General features: G+C 34.2%; 1 protein-coding gene across 1 annotated transcript; it reads left to right on the forward strand.

Moving 5' to 3' along the window:
* The first annotated feature begins 512 nt into the window (after window positions 1-512).
* Window positions 513-18,103, forward strand: LOC128993114 (uncharacterized). Its single transcript, XM_054416871.1, has 15 exons — window positions 513-639; window positions 6,399-6,643; window positions 7,359-7,544; window positions 8,855-8,973; window positions 9,360-9,381; window positions 10,216-10,401; window positions 10,945-11,108; window positions 11,430-11,542; window positions 12,111-12,189; window positions 14,154-14,248; window positions 14,672-14,760; window positions 15,328-15,465; window positions 16,245-16,411; window positions 17,084-17,259; window positions 17,931-18,103. Exons 1-15 carry the CDS (start codon window positions 513-515, stop codon window positions 18,101-18,103), a joined length of 2,079 nt encoding a protein of 692 aa, XP_054272846.1.
* The last annotated feature ends 1,501 nt before the right edge of the window (window positions 18,104-19,604 follow it).

A 19,604-nucleotide genomic window follows, 5' to 3' on the forward strand; every position in this document is an offset into this window, starting at 1 on the left:
TGTTCCCTACGGACAACCAATAGTTAGCTTCTAAACTACTTACATTGAAAATGCAAGCAATCGTTTCATATCAAATGGCTGTATTGCGGAAAGTAGATTCCAACGGTTATTTTGTAGAAGTCCATCACTTTTCATACAAATTCTCGTTCGGCAATTCTTTTGAAAACTAACTTAATTGTTGTTGTAGGATATTTAAATAAATCAATTCGGCAAGTTATTACTTGAAAAACCTTTTAGCACATTTTATCTATTAAAATACAGTATTGATAGTCAATGAATATTATTAATAATCAAAGCTATCATTAAACATATGGTTAGATAGATTGATTTCTTACTCTGTATAAACATATGATAATCATAAACGCACAATGTTTTGTGTACATTCATAGTGTCTAAAATAAATAAATTTTGTTATGTTTTCCAATTACATTAGCAACTAAGACGATCTTAAAATTATATTCGTTCATCCCAAATATACTTAGAACAACCAAAATTAATTTAATACCTTATACATGGGTTCAAATAGAATTCAGAAGTTGTTATTTTCTGAGTACAGTGACCTAGAGGACATAGTGTTAGTGGAAGGACCTTTTGCAGAAACTGATCGAGAAGGTAGAGGCATTCGTCAAGTGCAGATAGGTTAGTACTCATAAATAGATCACCACTAAACACCACATAACATGGTAAAATTTAGATATAATCATTGACTAGAAGTCTTCAAAGATATAATAAATGTATATACCTCAGGTTCAGTCCCAGCCGGCACACTCCTCTTTATGTAACGTGGGCTGCACTTTACTTAAGGTCCTACACTCATTCGAATGAAACAATCGATTAATCGATATATCTGTTTAATTTGATAAAAAGTAAAAAGTATTTTTTAACATTCAAGTTGTTTCTCTTTATTCTATAACTGTTTACAATCAATATCATTGCTCAATTATTATTGACAACATATGTTAAACAAATTATTTTAAACAAAGACTTTTAAGTAAGTAATATACAAACATCTCCCTTTTTTAGCCGTCTTGACTGTCCTTCTTTTTTAACATAGATTTAATTTTTCTTATATGGTGTGTGTTTCTTCTTAAAACAATATTACTTTCTAATTTTACCAAATAAGAACGAGGTTCCGGTAATTTTTTAAAAATCACACCAGGATTCCAAAATTTGGTTTTAATATCCTGTACTAAAACCTCTTCTCCAACTTGGAATTCATCTTCTTTTTTTAAGGCTGATCTGTTATACATTTGTTCTTGATACCTTTTGCTTTCATTTATGCTTTCATGTACCTCAAAAGAAACTGTTTTAGGCTGTAAATAACTGTTTGGTATAGGTAGTTTTGATCTTATGTGTCTGCTGTTTAAAAGCTGAGAAGGTGAATAGTCCAGGTTTGCAACAGGTGAGTTTCTATAATTTAATAAGAAGAGTTCAAAATCCTGTTTACTTTCAGCACTCTTCTGTAACATTTTCTTTACAATTCCTACAGCCTTTTCTGCTAGTCCATTACTTTTTTGGATAGTGAGGACTTGATGTGATTATTGTAAAATTCCAATTTATAGAAAACTGTTTCATTTCATAGCTATTAAATGGTTGATTATCAGCCACCAAATACATAGGGATCCCATTTCGACTAAATAGCTCTTTGAATTTACCAATTATTGTATTACTGTTTTTACTGTTCAACTTAAATACATCAATCCAACGTGAATAAAAGTCAACAGTTACAAGATAGTATTTACCTGCATATTCAGCAATATCAGCTCCAATCTTGATGAAGGGTATTTGAGGAACACTGTGAACTTTTAAAGGTTCATTCAATTTTGAACGTTGGTGTTTCATACATATAGAACATTGAGATACTGTATTTCTTATGTCTGATGACATTCCTGGCCAGTAAAAAAATAAATTGGCAGTTTTCAATATTTTAGTTGTTCCCAGATGAGTCTCATGCAGGTGTGATAGCATAAATTTCCTCAGTTTACTTGGTATTATAAGTTTGTCATTCAAATAGAGTAATCCATCTTGATGAGTTACATCATTTCTCATATTGAAATAAGTCTTTAGATCACCATCATTAACAGATTTTGGCCATTGGGTTTTACAAAATTGTACAACTTTGTTTAAAACATCATCATTTCTTGTTTCCTCTTTAAATTCCTCAAGTCTTCTATCACTAAACTTTACTTCAGAAGATTCAATACAATGCACAATACCATCTAAGGGTTCATGCCATTCAACCTCATCTTTAATACCATTCCGAGATAAAAAATCTGCAATATGCATGTTTTTTCCTGGCAAATATTTTAGTTTAAAACTGTATATCATCAATTTAAGTCTGAGTCTTCTTATTCTGTTATTGACAATTTTAAACAATGGCTTATTAAAAATTGACAACAGAGGTAAATGGTCAGTAAAAATTGTTACATTTTCATTTCCATATATATAGTTGTGGTATTTCTTGCACGAAAAACAAATAGCTAATAATTCATTTTCAATTTGAGCATAATTAACTTCTGCTGTGGTCAGACTTCTAGAAAAGTAACTAACAGGCCTGCCATTTTGCATGCAACAACACCCTACAGAATCCTGTGAAGCTTCACATTGTATTTCAATAGGAAGAGATGGATCAAAATTCCCTAAGACCTGATTACTACAGAGTGATTGTTTGATTTTTTCAAGAGCATTAGAATGATGTTCATACCATTGCCAGGGAACATTCTTTTTTAGTAAATCTCTAAGAGGTGATGCTATTGAAGCCAAATTAGGGGCGAAATTTCTGATGTAATTTACCATACCTAAAAATCTTTGTAATTCTACCTTAGATGTAGGAGTTTTAAAATTCTTTATTGCTTCTATTTTTGAAGGATCCGGTTGCATCCCTTGTTCACTGAATATAGCACCAATATACTTTACCTTATTAACACAGTATTGCATTTTACTATAGTTAAATCTAATATTATACTGTTTTGCTCTTTCCATTACCTGCTTTATAATTTTATCATTTTCCTCTTTAGTATCAGTAGCAATGCACAAATCATCGAAATAGATTGAAAGACCTTTAATATCTTTGAAATATTTGTGTACCAATCTTTGAAATATTTCAGGTACACAAGAGAGGCCAAAAGGTGCCCTCAAAAATCTGTAAGTTCCAAAGATTGTGCTGAATGAACACATTTTACTGGATTCTTCATCTAGTTTTATATGATAAAACCCGTCTTTCAAATCTAAAATTGTAAAGTATTTCTTATTACTTAAGTTTGGAGCCAAGTCCTCTAGCAAAGGAATTGCATACCTCTCTCTTATGATATATTTATTAAGTTGTGTAGGATCAATACAGATTCTTAAAGATCCATTTGGCTTTTCTAGTACTACAATATTATTGACCCATTCAACCGGCTCTTCAACTTGCTTAATAATTTCATTGTCAACCAGCGAATTTAATGCCTTTTCAAATTTATCTTTAATTTTGTATGGTATTCTTCTAGCAGAACTTACTTGTGGTACTGCATCTTCCTTTAATTTTATCTTACAAATGTCAGGGAAACAACCCACACCATCAAAAACATCTTTATAATTGTTATAAATTTTTAATTTTTCTTCATCTTCTTTTACTGATAAACCATTAGCAACAGTATCTACCTTCTTTATTAAATTTAAACTTAGACAAGATTTCAGCCCTAGGATTGGAGTACATTCTCCACTGACCACTACTAACTTTACAACATCCATTTTATTTTCTGTCTCAATCTGTGCATCTATGTATCCTACTGGATTTATTTGAAACCCCCCGAATGAAATTAGTTTGTTTAGGTTTTTCTTCATCCTATTTTGTAGTTTATTTAGTTTTACAAAGGAATATGGGACAATGTCTACTTCAGACCCAGTATCAAGTTTCATTCTTACATTGAACCCTTCAACTTTAACACTTTTATACCAAGCTTTTTCTTGATTACCAATGGAATCAACTACACAAACTGTGTTAATCTCATAGCCTTGGCAATTATGCACAAAAGAGCTACTACTTTGATCAGTTACTTCGTTACATTTCTCATTAGAAAGAATATTTAAGTTTGTCCTACACATACTTCCAAAATGATTTGACTTTTTGCATTTACTACAGATTTTACCCCAAGCTGGACATTGTTGTTTTCCATGACTACCACCACATCTGTAACATTTAAAACATCTTTTACCTGTTTGGTCCTCCAACTTACGTGTCCCAGCAAAGGTTTTAGTTACTTGATGAACTTCTTTCTTCTCATCATGAATATTTGTAATTTGAAGTACTTCTTTCTTCTCATTGATTTCATTCATATTTTGTTCAGTTAACTCCATCGTTTTGCAGGTTTCTATTACCTTTTCCAATTTTAGATCTTCTCTCAAAAGTTTTTCTTGGACATTTTTTGAACTTAATCCCAGTATTATCTGAGCTCTCAACAGTTTTTCCTCTTGTTCTTCAAATTTACATGGTTTGACTAAATTTTTTAGGTCCGAATAGAATTTATTAAATGGTTCATCTTGTTGCTGCTTTCTTTTGAAAAACTTATAAATATCCATGATTTCATTCCTTCTTGGCGTGCAATACTTCTCTAGTGTCTCTAATATCGTTTTTACTGTTTCTGGTTCATCTTGTTTGAAATCTTTATAAATTTTCAATGCTTCTTTTCCTAGTAGGTTTTTAAGCCTTGCTGCTTGTATAGAGTTAGGTTTCTTTTCGGTTTCAGTGGCTATAAAATATATCTCCACTTCTTCTTTAAATGTCCTAAAATTTTCCTCCAAGTTGCCTTCAAGGCTTAGGATATCCGGTTTGTTAAATTCCATTTCTGTGTATATTCTTCTGATATTATTTTTAATCAAATCTTTACCGACTGCGCCATGTTTAATTTGATAAAAAGTAAAAAGTATTTTTTAACATTCAAGTTGTTTCTCTTTATTCTATAACTGTTTACAATCAATATCATTGCTTAATTATTATTGACAACATATGTAAAACAAATTATTTTAAACAAAGACTTTTAAGTAAGTAATATACAAACAATATCGATCGATACTTTCATTCGAATGAGTGTAGGACCTAAAGTAAAGTGCAGCCTGGACAGGTTGATAAACCTATGGAGGAAAGGTTTTCTGGGTAGAAAAGGAACTCCCGTTCAATAGTGTTTCTATCATTATAAATCTATATCTTCGTTCTATAAGGTCCTCCAATAAACCAACAAACACCATAAGGGCTATAATTGAGGCAAATGTTTTTCTACCCATTTTTTACTAGACGTTAACGTGAGGTCAAACGCTTTTAAGGGAAAGTGGTCCAAACCATATTAAATTTTTGTGGATGTGCCGGGAATTGAACCCGTCCCTCCCGTACCGAAGTCCGAGATGCTAACCACTAGGCTAGAAACACAACTCAATTGTGCTATTTATCTCTGCAATTTATATTATAAGAAACAATATTGGTCTTGCTCTTGAGGAGACGAATACTCTTTAACATTTTTATTTTCCCGTACACATTGTTCTCAGACGCGTCTTTGAAAAGTAGCGTTTTAATGACGAACCGATGCACTTCAGACATAAACAATAATATAGTCTGCATGGTGAAACCAGTTCCCTGAACTCGTCTGCGGGTCAAGAGACAGTCGCCATCATACAGACTAGGCCTATAACCACACAGAATGCACCACAATCCCATCAGCACACTCAAATGTACTATGACATAAGTTTATTGGAGGTATTCCCTTCTCTTTGATCTTTGATGTCTCAACTATGGGCAAAGAAGTGATAGGACAGGGTTCCGTCGTTTTTTCAATTGGACAAGGGTGAGCACATTCTTTGTAAACTTTAAATTTTCAAAAAATAAGCTCATCTTAAACAATAAACATTTTCAAATAGTGTACGAATAAAAACTGAGCATGGCACAAATAAAACATTTCCAAAGATCATATTTCATAGAAAAAGGAAGTAGGGTTGGTTTTGCGGAGTTGAGAAGGATAGACCGGAATTGCGCCAGTTATGTGAGGGTTTAAAGGGTCAGCCTGGCACGCACCGGGATTGCGCCAACGCTACTCCAGGTAGCCAGGTAGCCAGGTAATCGGGTGGAAGATGGAATCTAGCCTAACCTAACCTAACTTATCTAACCTAACCTATCCTAACCTAACCAGATAATGAAGGGAGAAACTAAAGTTGAACTGTGGTTTGAACGATGAATGAGAAGTGGACACCACTGTTTGCACACTGCTGGGGTAGTTTCTCAGAAAAACCTCTGACAAAAGAAATGCCGCATTGGCGCTATGACGGTGCGTTTTGGGGATAGATTTGGCACTGGCACTTTGCCGGTGGCTATCTGGCCCTAGTGGCGCAATCCCAGTGGACCGGTTGAGAACTGTTCTTACTTTTTAAAGGACTGACTCCCACCAAGCTCATTGTTGCGTCCTACCACGTGGAGCCTGTGGCAGAGATAGATCAAGACTGGAGGTCTCCAAGAGGTCAGGATTTGGACATCGAGAGTTTCGAGCTGGTGTCAGCTTACCCGGTGGAGAGCGTCAACCTATCTGTCTATAGACGACGGCGCAGACAAACGTTGAAGGCCCGCTTCTGCAACGGGAAGGTGGTCTTCTTCGAGATAGGTGGATGGCAGGAGCGTAAGGTATGTATGGAGAGTTTTAATTTGAGAAGGTACTTTAAATTTGTGAAGGTCAGGTAAGATGAAGGGAAGCAAAAAGAGGGGATGATTTTGGGATGAATGGGTAGAGATGAAGAGGAGAGGAGGAGGGGGTTTTGAGGGAAGGGTGCGATGTGTGAATGGAAGAAGATTTGGAATGAGATGAGAAGGATGGGATGGGAAGGAGCGGAAGAAGATGGGCAAATCCCTTGCTAATAAATTAGGTTTAACTTTCAATTTAACTATTGTTTACTATTATTAAAAGGTTCTCGTTATTTCTTCAGAAAGTAGCTCAAACTTTATGGACCAATTTTATCTTTAACCATTTACAAAGGTTTCAAAGGTACAAAGGTTACAAAGGTATAACTGTTTTAAAAATTAGTATAAAAAATACAGAATTGGACCGAAGGTGGTGGTAAAATAAGCTACTACATTTACTAAAAAATTATCATTCAAAAGTTTGGGGCCTAACTAACCAATTTTAAATAAGAGAAATAATGTTTCGTAGCATGTACGTATACCATATGTGGAGTAAATTTATAATGAGCAACTTTAGTTTTAAATTTCAGTAAACATATTTCTGTTGTAAAAGCCTTACACTGGAATGTGTCCAAAAAGGCATTTCACTGCTATAATTACTCACGTGAATTACCTATAATCCCAAGAGACGTTTTAATCTCATCCAACAATTCTCCTTCAGATGCTGTGGTCTCTGTGGTGTGAGAGGGTCACGTTCCTCTCCCCCTACGAGAGTGGAAACTCCGTCTCCGAGACTTCCATAGGGAGCAGCACCAGCAGTAGTCCCTCCCTGTATATCGCCAGGAGCTCCCTCTCGGTCAACAAGACCGGGACTCCGACCCTGTGGAATCATTACGCCTGTGGAGAGGTAATTAGAAGTTGTTAGGGTGGGTGACGAGGTGAATCATTGGAATCCCTGGTAGATATGAAGTAGAGTAATTGGATGAAGTGGAAGAAAAGGTACAGAAGAAGTACAGAAGTACAGAATTGTGGGTTGGAGGAGGAAATGGATTATGAGGTAGAGGGAAAGTAAAGATGAATACTACGGTGGGGTGACTTATTACAAGTAGTGGATGAGTAGATTAATAAGTGGAGGTCGTGAAGGATTTGGATGGGGAATAGGTAAAAGAAATGAAGAAGGGAAGGGTATGTTATATGCAGAAGAAGAAGAAAAGACGAGGTGAACTTCTCTTGAGTTGCTTGATACACTGTTAATGATAGTTTACAGTTAACTTACTATTCATGAAATCTTGAGGCAAATTAGGCATGATCGGGCATACCGTTATGGACAAGATATTTTACAATTCAATTTTACTTCTAATCTTATTCTAAAATTTTAGATTAATTAATGACGGATTTAAATTTAATGAATGACAAGACGAATCATAGATTGTGGGATGCTTTGATACCTTGTATAGCATTGTTATTTCTTGGTAGAGATATTTAAAGATATTTCATAGAATCGTCAATGAAAGAGCGGCGATCTCGGACAGCTGGGTGCGTTTCCATTCATCTGTGTAGAAAGTTCATTTCCATTCATAAAGCCTCCAGGAAATGTTGCGGAATATTTACATGGCCAGATGACACAACTGATTTTACATTCTGGCATAAGCCAGACAGTGTTAGTTGTTTTAGAATGAGTAATGAGTTTCCCGAAAATTACATGCAGCTGAAATATTGTTAACCTTATCTGCTCCAAAACCTTCGGGTCCGTGAATTTATAAGAAGAGTTTGCAATTGTTGTATCATCTTTCCTTCATAGACAAGGCAGCGTGACAGCAATGTTGATATAATGGAGGCAAGCTGTCTAAAACTAGCAATTTCTGACATAGTGGCAAAGGTGCTATCATGAAACTTATAGAAAACTAATCAAATGTTTAAAAGCTTGTCATACTTTAGTAATCAATCCCTTTCTTAATCTGTTAAATACAATTCAGTAATTTTACAGATAGCTGGTATATCCGATTTCTAGATTATAAAACAGCAGACATCCAATTAATTTGATTAAGGAAAAAACACTTCATGTTCTAGACATACAAATTTTATTTTTACATATACTTATTTACATAACGATACTTCAACGTCTACTTTCACGTATTATTCTGTACCTAGTTATTTTCTTTGACAAACAGGGTTATTTTCTAGTTCCCATACAATGTCTAACTCAGACTTTTCTAGAGTTCCTGGATGGATCCCAATTTGTATCTGGGTCCGAATTTCAAGGACAAAGGCATCGGCGGTTTTTCAGTCTGTGACGGAGCTGGTGATATGACACGGGAACGGTTGAAAAGTACAAGGTAATGAGTTGGACGACTCAAAGATTTTACTAAATGATAATACTGCCAAGCAACTGCAAGATAGCTTTAATAGTAGTGTTCTTTTGAGTTAAATATGTTTTTAAGTTATCCCCGTTAAGCACTAAAGATAAAAATAAAATATTTTGTATTTTTATGAAACCATGCTCAAAACATGTTAAAAATTACTTTTAGCATCAAGCTACGAAGAACAAAAAGTGTTTAAATGAAGAAAATATTTACGAGTTACATCCAGTTGTAACCAGTTTTAAAAACGAACACTGTATAGCTGAATTAGTGCATAATGAAGGGATCAAGAACTCATGTTAGACATTTCAGTTTTATGTTGATACTGGTCGGTGTGAAGCCTTAAATTTGTTTGTTTTTAGGAAACCTGCGCCTAGGAACAGGGTAAAGTATCAAACAAAAGTAAGTTTTAGATTATGTATAAATAAAATTACTGATTCTAAACTGTTAATAATTTTTAGTCTCAGTTTTGTTATAAATCAGATCCCATTACGTTTAATTTATCCTCTCAGCCCCAATAGTCAAAATATTAAATATAAATATACTGTAGGCCTATTTCTTCGCAAAGTTTCTTTTAACGACATGTTTATCTCATGTGACACTCTGTTGTTCCGATCATTTTTTATTGTCAACTTTTTTAAGTAAACGTGGAAATTAAAAACCTCTAGAATACGAATAAATAATTGGATAAGATCACAATGTAATCACAATTGATTTCTTTTCATATTTGTGCTGATTTATTTCTGTATACAACATAAGATTACAAATTAGATGTAGCTCAGATAATTTTAATGACAAAAATATTTAATGGTTGTTAATATTGCTGTATCATCAGTTTGCGTATCGTCTATTTTGTTTTGGAGTAGGCCTATTTGAAATTACATATATCTATCAGTCATGGATAACACTTTGATTAATATATTTCAAATTATTTGTATCCAGTCATGAGAATAGCTATCATGTAAGTTTATGAAACATTATTTTGCAATATTAAAAAAATTGTATTGTATTGCACTTTTTTATTAACTTTTTATTAAATGGGACATTTTTCCCAAAAACTATAGCCTATTTCCAACGTATTGCAAAAATAAAACTTTTATTTTAAGAGGTTCGGTAGGCATTGAAACCTTATAGTTATTATAATGTAGGGTATGATGCAACTACCTTCATCCTCTATGTATTAGACATAGACAATACAGCTTACTCTATGTACTCCAGGAACCTCTGATCTTGTCGACCCAGCACGAGGTGATGTCAGCGGAGGCGGTGGAGATCTGGGACTGGAGGAAGAGAGCTCCTGGACTTCGCCCTAGGGTCCGAAGAAGGTACGCCCTCAGTCCCTGTCCCTACTTGCTAGAGGGTGTAGGACTAGGGATGTCTAGAGCACTTTGCAACTCAATACAGGTAAATCTGTAAGGCTGAAACATTTCCATTTAATTTAGTTTCGTTGTAATAATAGCTTTACCTTGCTTTACAAAGAGGGAATTACGCAGATGAAAAATTCTGGGTGTCAAACCACTAAAAGAGGGATTGAACCATTTCACCTTTAGTTTTTGAAAATCAATTGTGTTAGATAATTTCAAAATTCTCGCTAGGTCAATTTAACCAGCTGTCTAAAATAAATAAACACAGCAATATTTCAACTCACTTTGAACCTCTAAGGGATTAAGAGGGGAAATACATATAGCAATCATAATTACGTAGATTATTTTTTTAAAAATTTTATGTAATACGGTCCAGAAGATTTCGTGTGATTGCAAGTTTGGCAGACACCTTTTGAAATGAAAAATCAATTTTACCTATTGCAGTCCCTAAAAAAGGATTTTCTACTGTTCTGCCCCTAAATGATGATTGCAAGAATATAACGGACCATTTTATATTGCATTTAATTCCACTGCAAAAAATGAAAACCGTTAAAATCATTCTGTAAGACGTAATTTTTCACAGACAAAGAAGAACGCATCTCTAGTTGATCTTCGAGAGGATGCTGAAGAGTTTCAACCTCCAATACCTAAAGGATGTCTGCTGAGGAGGGTGTCGCTAGAGTCCCTAGCTGTCCCTGCTTCTTCGCTGCAAAAGCTTCAGGAATCGGAAGATGTTCAATCTCACCAGTAAGTTGTATCTTTCAATAGTAGAAGCTTTAGATTCATACTCAGGCAAGTAGGTTATTCTCAAACAAGTATTAAAATGAGTGCTAATCCTGCACATTTTCCCACTCAATTATGGAGTATTATTAAATTCCGTTACTGTTTAAAGTTGATTTCATATACTCCATCGTTAGGGCCCAGTCTCAAACCACCAAAACGTTTCCAACATTATTTTTTTTTTAACAGCAACTTTCTCATTTAAAAGCGAGCATCATATCGATTTATTCACTATACAACAATATTGACAATTATTATTTCCAAAATTTATAATGTTAAATCTTTCAGAGATGAACTGAATTTCTGGACGCGTTTTCCTCAACATCTCCTACAGTGGGGGGGTGACCAATACAAGAGGCAGCAACATTACTTGAGGGCTATGAGAAAACGAACTGATCCACGTAAGTTGAAAATGGTTGTTTTGACATTTTTATTACTTTGAAAACTGCTTGTCAACATATTGATCGTATTTGAAACAAAAATCAAATTAAACTATTATAAATCTTAAGGTTGGATAAAGTACTCCAACTCCAAGCTTGGGAATGTCCTCATGGATTACATTCTTCTAAGTATTATATTTAACTTTAACCTTTATCGAAAGTGTGGGAATCCCATATGTTCAGGTGTTGTTCTACTATTTTCCAGTGTTTAAAAACATATATAGAAAAATTGCCTAATAAAATAGAAGCTGAAATTGTACATTATATTACGAGTAAGTATGCATGAAACAAAAATTCAAAATACACAGGCCTACGTCATATAATATGGATTTTGAGGGTATGAACAAAATACATCAGTTTAACATGACATAAAATGAGGAAATAAAAAAAATAATAATTTATGACATTTCTAACTAACAAATCAACAATCGCATATCATTAAGATCTGTATTATTACTCACAGCATTATGCTGTCATGTAGGTTTTGTTTTGTTGTGAAGTGATTTGTTTTTTTTTGTTTTTTTTTCAGAAACGTTTCGATTAAAAAGCAAAAAGAAATCGAATGATTCACTTTATCTTCAAAAGACCAAGGAAAACAATTCGATCAGGTAAAAGATAAATAATTTGGTTGAAGCATATGTAAGGGAATAGTTTTATCTATGGTAGAAGTTTGTTATAAAAGTTGAATTAGGCTACTTCTAATATTAATATAAATGAAATTTAATCCCTTAAATCAGCCAACTTAATATAGTTACTGAAAACAAAAACACATTATTCTTGTTTTAGAAAGACATAGCAGCAATAATTCTATTGCAGAATTTAAAGCCAGTTTTTTGTGCATTTTTTTCAGTCAAGCTTTAGTGCACTCATTTTGAGTAAATATTTATCTTATTGGTATATTTTACCATATATGATTTACCCTCAGGGTATAAACCAAAAACACAAGCAAAGGTTTGTAAATATTGTTTTATCTTTGTTTTATCTAGTTTATATAGTTTTGAGTTTGAGAAATACAAGAAACCCTCAGCGAATATCAAAACACCCTCTAGCGGGGAGCAAAGTATCTTTAATATGTCTTCCACGGATCATTGTATACAGTGTGTAAATTAAGTCTGGCACACATTTTTTATCTTTTTTTCTATAGTAGATAGAAGAAATCAATTTGTGGGACTGATTAATAACAAATGTTAGGCACTTTTTACAAATTTTGAAAATAAAAATCCCCTTAAGGGCAAGGGGCAAGGGGGGGGGGGGGTGGGGGGTAACTAAAGATTTTCAAATGACAACCCCCATCTTGTGACCCCTCATTTTAAAGGTCATTGGAAGACAAATCCAAAAATGTGTCTGAATTTTTTTTTTGCACCCTATCCAAGATGGCAGTTTAAAATGTACTTAGGGTTGAACGGGTAAATTAGGTATGGCACACATTTCTTATCTTTTTTACTCTTTGTAGATTAGAAGGAATTAATTTGCGGGACTGAGTGGGAACAAATGTTTGGCACTTTTTCATAATTTTGAAAAAAAAAATCCCCTTAAGGGTAAGGTGGTGGTGGGGGGTAACTAAAGATTTTCAAATGACAACCCCCATCTTGTGACCCCTCATTTTAAAGGTCATTGGAAGACAAATCCAAAAATGTGTCTGAATTTTTTTTTTGCACCCTATCCAAGATGGCAGTTTAAAATGTACTTAGGGTTGAACGGGTAAATTAGGTATGGCACACATTTCTTATCTTTTTTACTCTTTGTAGATTAGAAGGAATTAATTTGCGGGACTGAGTGGGAACAAATGTTTGGCACTTTTTCATAATTTTGAAAAAAATCCCCTTAAGGGTAAGGTGGTGGTGGGGGGTAACTAAAGATTTTCAAATGACAACCCCCATCTTGTGACCCCCTCATTTTAAAGGTATTTGGAAGACAAATTTTATGATGTGTCTGAAAAAATTTTAATGTGTTTCAGACTTAATTCACCCGTTCAACCCTAAGTACATTTTAAGCCGCCATATTAGACAGGATACAAAAAAAATTTCAGACACATCGTTTCAAAATTTGTAAAAAGTGCCTAACATTTATTATTAATCAGTTCCGCAAATTGATTTCTCTATCTACTATAGAAAAAAGATTAAAAATGTGTGCCAGACTTAATTTACACACTGTATAATGTGTATTTAATTTTAAGTATGAAAATATTGACAAACCGCTAAGGGTGGGTTGTCACTTCAGTGCTAGCGCTCCTAGTAGAGAATTAAGTAACCACACAATCCATTGTTGACAATCTGCCTTATCGACGTGACGATACTGGCGCTACTAGTACCTCTCTTCGGTACTACTATTCTGCAACCATACTCTGTCCCTACAGTATAATACTATTTATAGTATGTAATTGTATGGTTCAAGTGCTTAAGAAAATCACAAGCTTCATTTTGGGTACAGTGTTCAGCAAAGGCATTATTAAATTAAAATCAAGCACCTATGTTTAAACTTAATTACTTATTAAGTGGTATCTATTAATGATCATCATTAAAATAGGTAACAATGTCCATTGAAATTATATGTGATATTCTATCTCTTGCAGATGGAAAAAGTACGCCTGTCAAAATCATGAGTTTAATGGTGCTTGTGGTGATTCAAAGATGACTCTCGGTCTGACTAGTTTTATGAAGAATGAAGGTAAATTGTAAATTTTAAACAGTTTGTATAATTGTATTTAGTGTGGTTATTTTGCCAACACAACTGTAAATTACGGACATATACTTCTTAAGTGTTGATTTTAATAAATTTTAAATATAATATCTTAGTCTTAGTTTCTAGTAAAATCATTATTAATATCTCAACTATTGAATCCAATTAAAACTTCAATCAAACCAATAAAATTGCCATAACATGTCATAATCGGTTCATATTCAAAATGTATTTAAAATTGTCAGCTGTATCGCGTTTTTAATAGCGAAAACTATAGCCTCAATACCAATTTGTTATTTTTGTTCTAAAGACACACTAAAACGCCTTCAAGAACTTAACCTTCAGGTTTAACAACCATTAAGGTAAGTGAAGAACTGGTATGTAAACTAACTTGTATTTTTCTCTCCACAGATGAAGGATGGCTGCTACCAGTTACAAGATTCTCCTCATCAACACTAGCCAACCAGCTGATCATGGCGCACAAACAGCTGTTTCTAAAGGTCTATTGAACTAATTGAACCTTTCTTTTATGCTTATTCAACATTAATATTAATGTCAAAAGATTTAATAGGTCTCGGTTGACAAACCTATTGAAATGTGCACATACAATATTGGTTTTTTTCAAGTTGTTCTCCTTAGCATTGTTATTCAAATTTATTTCTAGTGTATCATAAAAAGGGGATGTCTCTCTGTCCATACGAAAGCCCCTTCAACACATTAGCTAGATTTTGTTCAAAGTTAGTTACCAACAGTGGCGTAGCCATATTGCCTTCCCGATGCATTTCTGTATAGTATATTTTCTCCTCCGGTTCTGAGATAGTGTTTTAAAAATAAAATATTAATTTTTAAAGTTGTGGCAACGAAGCAACGTCTAGTATCGACAAAATGTTTCTATTTTCGAATGTCTTTGGATATACATTCCATCCAAGGTTTAAACGTGGAACATATTACGAACTTACAGATAACTATTTATATACTGTCATTAATGACGTATCAAGCATTTGTAAATATTTATAAAACATGAATATCTGAATATTTCGCATAAATTCGTTCTTTTGTTTTCATAGATCTCCGCTCTGGATCTAGCAAGAGCTCAGAAAGACAAAGGAAGTTGGAGAACTCCAAGTTTGCGTACTCTTATATTTTTCTCTCAAAGGATTTCTTGTGTGGTTGCAAACTGCATTCTTCAAGAACAAGATGTCCAGGTAACATTAGCCTTACCTCTACGGCTTATTTACATGTCTTGAATGGCTAAATCTCTTGAAAAAGATCATTGCCCTGGGCATTGTTAGGCAAACAACAATAACTGTCTTAGTTAAGGTTGAGATACTAGTCAAAATGATGGGATACATTTGTTTTGGGAAGGTTGGTATGAGTAAAATACATTGAACCACTGAAACTGGAAAATATGGGGACGTTATATTGCATACATTTAAGAACAAACTAGGCATTTAAAATAACTGATGATAAAACAATGCCAGAAGAAGACTCCAATGATTGAAAGCCACAATCGCCTAAATTCTAAGAATATTCGCACATAGTATACGATGTAAAGGTATTATACGAATAATCAGTATTTGGTTTTAATCTTCAATTATATGCTTCCACGAGCATATACTATAGATTCGTGGATGGACGACCAAGTCAAAGGCCAATAGGCAATAGAAAACCAATAGAATACATTGATATTATACCTTGAAGTTAGAATATCTTGATGATTCTGCCACTGTTGATTTCCAGTCAGCTCACCCTAAATTTTGCTGCAGCACTTTTCAGTTTATCCCTTTCCTAACTATCTATGAAAAGTTACTGTCCATCAATGTTTCGATGTTGAGACCCATCTTCAGAGTGACTTCTTTCTCACATAGTAGTCAATTGACGTTGATGGACAAAGATGCTTTGTTTCTGAAACGGTTCTCACTTGAAGATGGCACGTATACAGTGATTTGATTGATTTGTTTTCGATTTTCAACGTCTTTTGCAGAGGAGAGCTCGTGTGATTGGCAAGTTCATGAGCATGGCTCATAACTGCCACAGCCGACAGAGTCAGATGTCTGCAGAAGCTGTTCTGATTGGTCTGCACTGTCCATCGATCTACAGGCTGCAAAAGACATGGGGCTATGTCAGAAAACACCACGCGTCCAACTACAGGTAACCATGAAGTCCTTAATGTATCTAGACATCTAGGAATATAGCCTTTGATTACTGCAAAATCGTATACTTCATCCCAAACTGAAAGCAAACGTAGAAGAAGGGGACGTAAGTGAGGAATTCTGATATTTGCTAATAAGAAACCTGTTTGGACAGAGTTTACTTTAGTAGTAAATGGAACTCACTACAAACAGTTGGAAAGGTCAATACAATGGCCCAAATTGTCAAAAAAAGCCAAATTCATGAAATGGCCAAATAAAGTTGATGAGAGGAAGTCTTGAAGTGTAAGGCTCTCTTCGAACCTCTAATAGGCTTTAGGGTTTTAGTGACCCTAATAGCAGAGGGTTTTAGGTTGGGGAGGTTTGTGATGGTAGCAAATGATGTTCAAAACACGACTTCAGATGAAGTAAAACATTATTGTAACTGAATTTAATTGACGCGGCTTTTTCATTTTCATTCTATCATTAGAATTGACTATCTTGTTCTCTTCATAGTCAATGGTCCAAACCTGGGATTACGATTTTTATTACCTACCCATTTCCCTTTTGAATGCATCAAAGTTCAAATTCGCACCATTGTTACAAAAATGCCTACTTTGGACCTGATAATCTTAACAATTTTGAATATTTCATCTAGAAATTTTCTGCTTAGTCACCTGAGAACTATTTTCAGGAGGTTCGAAGATTTGAGCAGAAGATACTACGACTGCCGTGAACCATTGTACCAGAAGACATATGACGACATGGTCCAGGTGCCTCCTTTTCTTCCCAGCATTTCTCTCTTGGTCGCTGTGCTCACAGGGAGACTGTCTGAGCCACCTCAAGTACAATCCTTCAAGTTCTCCTCAGGTAAGAAAGGCTCATTACAGTTTGTCCTTTTCGTAAATTTGGACAAACACATCCTTGTCTATAAAAACGAGTGCTTCCAATACCGTAACCATAAATATGTATTAGTCTGATTTAGGTTATCAATAAAAAGAGTAACACTTTTGCACATACTTGAAATACTTGTGTGTTTTGAGTGTATCCATATTTGTAAGGGTCTTTAAATATTGTCAATAGCATCTTCACGTACATGAAAGTAAATTAAATGTTTTCCTTGTTTCTGTTCTACCAACAAAAAAGGAATTTTAACTGAGAGAACCTCAAACTCTTTGATGTTTTTGGATCGTGGTTCGAATCCTGTTTGTTTATGGGAAATTCTAGATATTGTGCCTATTACAGTCCCAAACAAGTCCAACACTGTGGTTTACTAGCTTCCTTCCTGTTTGATGACGGTAATTAAACATTCTTGAAGTGTATAAGATGTTAAGGCCAAAACGTCTTAAAATTAATTAACACTAGAGGTGAACCCTTCATTGCAAAACATTATACTTAGTACTACAGTCTGTATGATGGAATCTGGGGACTGACCAAGGGCCAGTTCCAGATAGATGGAGAGTCAGGAGATAGGTTTTATCATACAGGGTATAGTTTTCTACAGACCCTTAACTAAAGTGTATGCATGATCTATTCCTCAGCCTGTTCAGAGCTCTGCCATCGAACGGACACACTCCACTTATCCTCCAGTGCTACCAGTAGAACAGACTCTAGCCTCACATCAGTTAAAAGGTTCTTGTCTGCAATCCAACTTCGACTTAACCCACCTTTACCGTCTACTTCTGCAGAGGATCTAACATGGTATAGTCTCTAACAGTAGAATATTACGGATTATACATTCGATAACACCGCAATATACTTCCTTAGATAGTGGTATGTACTCTTGAAGTAAAACGTTGCGAACAATTGAAAATAATTGTCTCCACTGACACTTAAATTATGTATTCAAAACTTATTCTGTGTTCATACGAGAGGGCAATATATAGTTAAAAAGTCACAAAGGGATGGTAACACCGAAAGGAGATAATAATGTTGTTTTAACTCATTGCATTTACTTTATAAAACTTACATACCGAACTATCATTATAGAAAATTTTAAAATTCATCTTATTTATTTTGAATCCTTTAAAATGCATATTATTTGTCCGAAACAAAATATCATTCGATTGCAAATCATCAGCTGGGTATCAATTTAGAATCTGTTCCTTAATATAATATATAATATAATAGTAAAGAATATGTAACTTATGTAAAATATTCAAAATTTTTAAAATTAGTTCTATGAAGAAAAATATAAGCCTTAACAGCACCCCAATTTGAAGGCTGCTGGATATGTCTGAAGTATAAGTTCCTTCAGAAACGGACATGCAATTAGGTTACTTCTGGGTCTGCCATGACGTCACCAGCTGTTTTCAGGCGCTTGGGTGACATTTAATTACGAAGCATTCGTTTTGGCTTTGAAACTGTCAGATATTGTATTTGCGAAGGTTTATATGTAACTATAACTATACAGTAATAGTTTTGCCAGCATATCTGGAAAAATGCACACTAAATATGCAAACCAACTCCTGTTCTGAATATAATGTTACAACTTACTTCAAGATTCCCGTACGTAGAACGGACAAACAGCTAGTTATAAACTATTTCATGTAGCAAAAGTAGGTGTAAATTCAGATAATGAATTAAAAATAAACAGTATAATGTATATTTAGATCAACGTCCCTTACATGTATATGATAGACACATTTTTTACTAATTCATAAATAATGGATTAATCTAAGGAGTTTATTAATAACGTTTGGTTTACGTTATAAAATCTGGTCTATGAATCTAATAGATGATTTAAATATCAAATTTATTTTGTTTATTTGAATATCATATTTTCCGCAAACTTTACAAGTCTATTAAGAGAAAACTTTCGCCAATTAGCTATAGCACAGAGAAGTAAGGTGCATAGGAAACATTCAATGGTACACTTGTGCTGTCTAGCTCTAGCGCTAGTGTCTATGATAAAGTCCAACACCACCCCCTCCACATCATGTACTTACTTACTTCTCTGTGGTTATAGCAGTATGAAGAATTAATAGTTTTAATGAGGGGTAGAAATTGTAGAAATCATTGAATTGAATTGTGACAAGAAATTGTCTTGCTAACTGAATTTTCTGAGTTTAAGAACTGCACCGCATTTCAGACCTAACCATCAAATTATGGCAGTATGTGAGGTCACATTCTAAACATATATTAAATGCTTTTTGTCATATCATTTCCTACATACTCCATCCATTTCGTTCTAGCCACTCCAGTTCCCACGCCCA

Source organism: Macrosteles quadrilineatus, unplaced genomic scaffold (genome assembly GCF_028750875.1).
Source record: "Macrosteles quadrilineatus isolate MER2022 unplaced genomic scaffold, UCM_ALF_1.0 Scaffold_4__1_contigs__length_99947679, whole genome shotgun sequence".
NCBI classification, from domain to species: Eukaryota; Metazoa; Arthropoda; class Insecta; order Hemiptera; family Cicadellidae; genus Macrosteles; species Macrosteles quadrilineatus.